Source organism: Ruditapes philippinarum, unplaced genomic scaffold, assembly GCF_026571515.1.
Source record: "Ruditapes philippinarum isolate M1 unplaced genomic scaffold, ASM2657151v2 ctg1674_1_1_1_1, whole genome shotgun sequence".
NCBI classification, from domain to species: Eukaryota; Metazoa; Mollusca; class Bivalvia; order Venerida; family Veneridae; genus Ruditapes; species Ruditapes philippinarum.
In genome coordinates this window covers 294,357-302,677 of record NW_026863016.1, presented here as the reverse complement: position 1 = coordinate 302,677, position 8,321 = coordinate 294,357, and the positions used below count along the sequence as shown (strand labels likewise).

At 39.9% G+C, this 8,321-nt stretch overlaps 1 protein-coding gene across 1 annotated transcript; it reads right to left on the bottom strand.

Moving 5' to 3' along the window:
- Positions 1-795: 795 nt before the first annotated feature.
- LOC132720880 (uncharacterized) lies at positions 796-4,995 on the bottom strand. Its single transcript, XM_060705108.1, has one exon. It carries the CDS (start codon positions 4,993-4,995, stop codon positions 796-798), a length of 4,200 nt encoding a protein of 1,399 aa, XP_060561091.1.
- Positions 4,996-8,321: the final 3,326 nt, after the last annotated feature.

The following is an 8,321-nucleotide window of genomic DNA, read 5'->3' as shown; positions in this document are numbered from 1 at the left end:
CTTCTTGGACTTGCTGCGCTTCTTGGACTTGCTGCACTACTGGACTTGCTGCACTATTGGACTTGCTGCACTATTGGACTTGCTGCACTATTGGATTAGCTACGCTTCTTAGACTTGCTGCAGTATTGGACTTGCTGCACTATTGGACTTGCTGCACTATTAGACTTGCTGCACTTCTTGGACTTGCTTCACTATTAGTCTTGCTGCGCTTCTTGGACTTGCTTCGCTTCTTGGATTTGCTGCGCTTCTTGGACTTGCTGCGCTTCTTAGACTTGCTGCGTTCCTTGGACTTGCTGCGCTTCTTAGACTTGCTGCGCTCCTTGGACTTGCTTCTTTTCTGGGAAGCGGACCGTTCTTAGACTTGCTTCTTTACTGGGAAGCGGACCGTTCTTAGACTTGCTTCTTTACTGGGAAGCGGACCGTTGCTAAGGCTCAACTCTTCACTAGAAAGCCGACCGTTTTCTAGACTTGCTGCTTTATTCGGTTCCCTCACTGGACCTGCTCACCAACAAGGAGACTTGCTGAAAATTAAGCTTTCTGACAATATATATAAAGCTTCTTTCGAAATCAATTTTTTTTTCTTCTTTTTTTTTATTTCCAGTTTCATTTCATATAAATACACAACGCGCGAACCGGATAGAACGCCACAATTGTGACGTCACGTCAAAACAATAAATAATACAAAATGGCGGACATTTGTGTTTCTTTTCATAAATAAAATGGCTATTTTGACAACAGCCCTCTTCAAAAGGAAATATTAAATATTTCCATCAAATGTCAAAATAACATTATTTTTTATTCATCTGTTTCTTGATACTGTCTGCTTAGGTAATCTGCAAAGATATTGTCGGATCCTTTGATGGCCTCAATACGGAACTGGTATGATTGAAGAAATAAAACCCACCTCACTAATGGACCGTTGTCTGGTGTACTTTTCTGGATGTACGACAATGAACTGTGGTCTGTTTGTATGATGAACTCCTTCCCATACAAGTATTTTTGGAACTTCTTTATTCCATATACGATTGCTAGACACTCTCTTTCTCCTACAGAATAGTTCCTTTCACGATCAAGTAGTTTCTTGCTTGCAAAGGCAATAGGAAACAACTCTCCCTCATATCTCTGAAGCAATGCCGAACCTATCCCAGCATTCGAGGCATCACACTGTAAAATGAATTCTTTCGAAAAATCAGGCAGTCGAAGAATTGGACTCTTGGTTAGTTGCTCCTTTAAAGTATTAAAAGCTCTTTCTTGCTCATCTCCCCATCGTACATTGTTTGGTAAACCTTTCTTCGTTAAGTCTGTAAGAGGTGCCGCAATCTCAGCAAACGATAGTATAAATCTCCTGTAATATCCGGCAAGTCCTAAGAATGCTCTAACTTGTCTTTTAGTCTTTGGCACTTCTGCTTCTTTGATTCTTGTCAGTTTTTCCCCTTCCATTTGAACTATGCCATTTCCCACCATATGTCCTGTAAAACCAATGTTGTTATATCCTATATAACACTTCGATGGCTTTATGGTAAGGTCTGCTTCTGCCAATCTTTGGAGGAGCTGCCGCAGCATTGTCATATGTTCTGTCCAGGTTGTTGTATGCCCTATCATATCGTCAACATAGTTGTCAACAAAATCACACCCTGCCAATAACTTCCGCATCATTCTGTTGAATGTGGCTCCAGAGTTAACCATACCGAAAGGCATTTTCTTGAATTGATAACTCCCTCTATCCGTTGCAAATGCTGTAAATCTGCGGCAATTTTCAGCAACTGGGATTTGCCAATAACCTTTGCATAAGTCGATCTTGGTAAAATACTTAGCATCTTTCAGCTTTGCCATGATGTCATCTACGCTTGCCATTGGTTCGGTGTCAAATTTGGTGACGGCATTCAGTCTTCTAAAATCAATACAAAATCGATTACTCCCATCTTTCTTCTTGACAATGACTATCGGTGCGTTGTATTCCGACACAGATGGTTCTATCACATCAGCCTTTATCATATCTTGTATTTCATTTTCAACAGCTTGTCTCTTGGCATATGGAATGGGGTACTGTTTCACTCTCACAGGATTCTTGTCTGTAAGTTCAACGTGGTGCTCTATCAGTGGTGTTGTTCCTGGTCGCTTTGAAAACACTTCGCAAAACTCTTGAAGTATGGCAAGGACTTGCTTCCTCTGTTCAGGAGTAAGTCCTTCACTGATATTGACATCTTGGTATGTCTCTCCACTTGTGTAGTTAGGGAAGTCCAGGAGACTTTCGTCGTCCACCGCTCCATCTGAATTATCTTCAACGTCTTCTATGATCGCTACACTTGCTGCAATCTTATCTTGGCGTTCTTCATATTTCTTCAGCAAATTAATGTGGAACGTCTTCAGCTTGTCTCCAATCTTGATTCTGTAATCAAATCTATTAATTACTTCGACAACTTGAAAAGGTCCTTTCCATTGAAGCATCATCTTATTATTGTCTGTTGGTAAAAGCAGTAAGACTTTATCTCCAACACGCAACACTCTGTTTCGAGCTCTCTTGTCATAGTGATGCTTATAGGTATTCTTGGCTTTCATCAGGCTTTCTCTGGCTATCTTGCATGTCTCCTCTAAGCGCTGCTTCAGGTTGAGCACATACAGGTATGTATTTTGTATCTCTGGATCATCTCTTTGAGTCCACATGTCCCTTAGTATTTGCATTGGCCCTTTAACTGTTCTTCCATACAGCAACTCAAACGGGGAAAATCCTGTACTCGCCTGTGGTACCTCTCTGTATGCAAATAAAACGGCCGGTAGGTATCTATCCCAGTCCTTGGGTCTTTCCTGGCACATCTTCCGCAGCATACTTTTAAGCACTCCATTCATCCGCTCACACAAGCCGTTGCACTTTGGATTGTAAGGTGTTGTGAAGAGTTGCTTCACAGATATGAGTCGGCATATCTCTTTCATGAGGTCTGCTGTAAATTGACTTCCTCTGTCACTTAGAACTTCTGAAGGGAAACCTACCCTTGAATATATTTCAAGCAGTGCTTCAGCAATGCTCTCGGTGTCTATTTTCGCCAATGGCACGGCTTCGGGGTAACGTGTGGCAAAATCCACCACCGTCAAGATATATCTGTTGCCCCTCTCCGACACTGGTATAATCGGTCCTATCAAGTCTATTGCTACTCGATGAAATGGTTCCTCAATCACCGGCATGTCTCCTAGGGGGACCTTCTTCACTCGCCCTTTTGGGATGGTCTTCTGGCACACGTCACACGATCTGCAAAAACGTCCCACATCTCCCGTTATTCCTGGCCAATGGAAGCTTGTCAGGATTCTGTCCTCTGTCTTCTTAGATGACAAATGTCCACCAACAATGGATTCATGGGCAAGTTCCATCACTCTCTTCCTAAAGTCTGTTGGAACAACAATCTGTTTGGAGTCATCACCATTTTTCTGAAAGTAAGCTCTAAAAAGCACACCGTTTTCCACCACGTATTTAAACTTGGCTCCACCTTTGGTTTGCAGCTCTTCTGCCTTCGCTGCTAAGTCCCAAACTTTTTTCAATGAAGAATCACCTTTCTGGGATTCCTTCAAATTTTCTATGTCAACTTCAGCTTCGCAGGAAGGTTTTGGAACAGTCAACGCTCTAGTTGGACGGTCTGCTCTCTGATGCTGTGCTCTTGTCATGACTGCTGCAACAGCCGATGGTTCTTCTGTCTCCTTCCATTCAGGATCAGGCTTATCAAGTACTCCGGCAACGTTACCAATCACTAAATCACATATTAATGATTTAAGCACCATTGCCTCTAACTCCCCAACATAGTATGGCGTATCGACCCATATTTTCGCCAAAGGTACTACTTTGGCATCTCCATCAATTGTTATCATAACAATTTCTTTACCCGTGAGTTGTTCTTCTTTCACAAACTTCTTCTTTACCGCCGCTAACTCACATCCAGTATCTCTCAACACTCTAACTGTATCTGCTCCAACAAAGCCCTTTTTCAACTCCAGGTTTCTCTCTTCTTCCAATAAATCAATGGTACAAGCTCCCGCGAGGATCGGCACAGTCTCGCCACTGGCTAACTTCAACTTTCCATCTTCAGTGTTCTTCTCTAGTGGATTAAGGTCTGCTTTGGCACATACGGCTGCTACTTTGCGGTCACTTCTTACACCTTCTGATTTTGTCTGCCTACAATCTTTTGCAATATGCCCCGTCTTGTTGCAAATAAAGCACACCTTTGGTGCTTGGCTTCTGTTATTCTGTCGGCAGTCTCTGGCTAAATGGCCCGCCTTATTACAAATAAAGCATGTCTTCACTGGCGAATTTCTATTCTCTGTCACTCTGCTTGATGTCTCTGGAATGGATCTCTTGCCTATCTGCCCTTGTTTTGGAACTGGAGTACCTCTGGCAAAAACAGAAGACGCCCCTTTATGCGCTTCTATGTACTGCTCTGCAAGGCGTGTTAACTCTTCTATTGATGTCGGCACTCTTTCTTTCAGGAAGACGGCCAAATCTGTGGAACACCCCTCGATGAACTGTTCCTTGATTAAGAGCTCGCTTATTCCATGAAAGGTCTGCTCTACTCCAGCCATATCTGTCCACCTTGTGAAATATCGTCTCAACCTCTCAATGAACTGAAAAACAGACTCACCAGGTAGTGGTCTGCTCTGCCTGAACTTCACCCTGAAACCCTCTTCAGTCAACTGGTATCGTTTTAAGATAGCCCTCTTCAAGGTGTCATACTCGTTGGCTTCTTCAATAGGCAAACTTGTAAATACTTCCAGACCTTGCCCTGAAAGTAATGAGCTTAAGCTCATGGCCCAAGTGTCTCTCTCCCAGTCTTGGCTGATTGCAAATCTTTCAAATCTCTCCAGAAATGAATCTATATTATCATTTGCTTCATCGAACTTAGGTATTCTTGGTCTGAGGGACTTGCTTCCCTCACTGGTGGTTACTTTGCAGGATTTGATCCGCTCAATCTCGAGATCTTTTTCCTTCATCTGGAGCTCAAAGTTTATTTCCATCTGTCTTCTTTCTTCTTCACGCCTTCGGGCCCTTTCCTCTCTGGCTAGGCATTCTTCTTCCTTCTCTTGAAGAAACAATAATAAATCGCTGCCGGATAACCCTAGCTTTTCTCATATTCTTAACCATTCGTCGTAATACATATTGCTCATTTTATCAAAATCTCTTTTAAGTGATCCCGGACGAGCCCCCAATTGTCAAGTTTTGGTTTCACTTATGAGATTTTTATCGATATTCTGAGCGGTATTTGTGATTATAAGTTAAGAATCGCTGTACTCCTGGACTTGCTGCAGTATTGGACTTGCTGCAGTATTGGACTTGCTGCGCTTCTTGGACTTGCTGCGCTTCTTGGACTTGCTGCACTACTGGACTTGCTGCACTATTGGACTTGCTGCACTATTGGACTTGCTGCACTATTGGACTAGCTACGCTTCTTAGACTTGCTGCAGTATTGGACTTGCTGCACTATTGGACTTGCTGCACTATTAGACTTGCTGCACTTCTTGGACTTGCTTCACTATTAGTCTTGCTGCGCTTCTTGGACTTGCTGCTTCTTGGATTTGCTGCGCTTCTTGGACTTGCTGCGCTTCTTAGACTTGCTGCGTTCCTTGGACTTGCTGCGCTTCTTAGACTTGCTGCGCTCCTTGGACTTGCTTCTTTTCTGGGAAGCGGACCGTTCTTAGACTTGCTTCTTTACTGGGAAGCGGACCGTTCTTAGACTTGCTTCTTTACTGGGAAGCGGACCGTTGCTAAGGCTCAACTCTTCACTAGAAAGCCGACCGTTTTCTAGACTTGCTGCTTTATTCGGTTCCCTCACTGGACCTGCTCACCAACAAGGAGACTTGCTGAAAATTAAGCTTTCTGACAATATATATAAAGCTTCTTTCGAAATCAATTTTTTTTTTCTTCTTTTTTTATTTCCGATTTCATTTCATATAAATACACAACGCGCGAACCGGATAGAACGCCACAATTGTGACGTCACGTCAAAACAATAAATAATACAAAATGGCGGACATTTGTGTTTCTTTTCATAAATAAAATGGCTATTTTGACACCATGTTTAATGATTTATTATCTCTGACTTATATTGTCTACGTCGTTATGTGAAGTAGAAACACAAAATTTTGACGTTTTTGTCAACATTCTTCATTGAATACACATACACATTGAATATACAGTATAAGTATTTACCGTTTTCTAGAAAATTTATTTCCTTTTATTTTCATTTTACTATCTGGAGGCCTTTCACTTTAGTGGGTAATGTAAACATAAAGCACACTTTATTGGTTATCCTGGTTATGCTAACATATCATACGTCACAATTAACAGTAGCTGTTTTTATACAGCACATTTTAGTAGTGGGTTATGTTAACATAAATCACACTTAAGTGGTAAATATTAACATAAAGCACACTTGAATGGTAATGCTTACATAAAACACACTTTAGTGGTTCCTGTGATCGTACAACACATTGGCGGTAACTTTTAACAAACATCACACTTAAGTAGTGTATGCTATCATATAGAACACTCTGATTATACACCCTTTTAGTGTTAACTGTTATTATACAACACCTAAGTTGTTTATGTCCTAATACAACACACTTTAGTGGTTACAGTACACATCAATTATTATCCGTCAAGAGACCAATCGTAAACGTTAAAAATGTCATAATATAACATAATTAATGCCACTTCTAACATATTTCATTGGATTGGGTCTTGTAAGTTCGTTATAATTCTTAAAACTGGTTTCATGAAAGTTAAAAGATGTTATAATTACCTTTTAGATGAAACAAGACAGAACAGACAGATGAATGGAAACATTTTTCAGAGATTTTTAGATTGGATTCGTTATCGATGGATGAAAAATAGTAAGATTTTATCTAAATACTCTATTTATGTATGTATGTTTAAATAATTGAGATAAAGTGAAATATGTGTTACAGACGATAGAGGTTATTCGTTGCCAAAATCCAACCTTGTTGATCTGAGTTGAACAGTTTGTTACAAAACGTGTTATGGTCATTCTCTCGTTCACATTTCTACATGTGGCAAATTTGAAGTTATACATTTCTAAATACAGTTTGTTAAATATTTCTTTAATTTGCAATTTTTATCTTAGTTGCATGTTTACAGCTTCCACTTTATCTAATCGAGATAATCAAAATGCTTAATACCAGTGCAGTATGTAACTCTCGGATCGACAATTAGATTTTTACTGATCTGTTTAGTAGAACCGTAGTATGCATTGTCAAGTTTCAAACACTGGGTTTTTGGCAACGAATAGCCTCCATAACAGACAACATCCGATTTAATACTGGCCTGTGAAGATAGATACTTTAATTGAAAACAAATTAGACCAGTGTACGTTCCGAGAAAAAAATTCACTTGTCTATAAAGCAATGTATGATCTTCCTTTGGATATCCTTTATTTACCAGTTTAACTGTTCTGTGATACAAGCTTTTTGAGTTGATATGAGTTTTTTTCCGGAGACATGTTTTCCGTTCCAGTTCCCCTTGCCGTCCGAAACAATATTTTGTAAAATGTCGGGAGTGGGCCCTGCTAGGCGGTGCTTTTTGTTTTTTTACGTAGGCACAATATCTTTACCTGTTTGAACGTAATAACGAAGGCCTGAAATTATGTAAATCGTATGTAATTTGTTTATTGATGTCTTCTATGAAAAAGAATATGAGTATTCAACAGCATCCCTACAATAATATTACGACATTGCCTTATAGATGTTTTGCTAAAAAGCTGTAAAGTTGGTGAAATCAATACAAATATGTCTTTTTCTTACGGACAACCGAAGTGCGTAAAAGTTATATTATTTTTCCGTTGTCAAAGTGAGGTGAAATATTTATATTTTTCAATGGCGATCGACCGGTAACTGATTGATAGATATATGAATAACAATAATAATAATAGTGAAATACAAATGTTTATGATATGAAAAGTATAAACTGCTTAAAATATAAAAACTGAAAAAATACGAAGATGCGATAGCAAGAACGGTTACATAATCGGCTTCTTATTCTATTATTGGCACGGGTCATGCTTTGCAATTATACAGAAAGACAATTGGAATACTGTGAAAAACAACAGCCGGTTGAACCGGGTGATGCTCCCCGACTAGGATTTGGACACAGAAAATAATATCTTTTATAGTTTCAGAGTTATGTTCTAGACAAAGTTCAAAATGTGATAATTCCAAACTTAAGCAATGCAGAGTAACTGTTCTTTGCACTGCACTTCTACTCAATAAGATCTGTCTTACATGGTGTCCCATTGTTTGTTCCGTTCCGTTTCGTTCCGCAAATTATA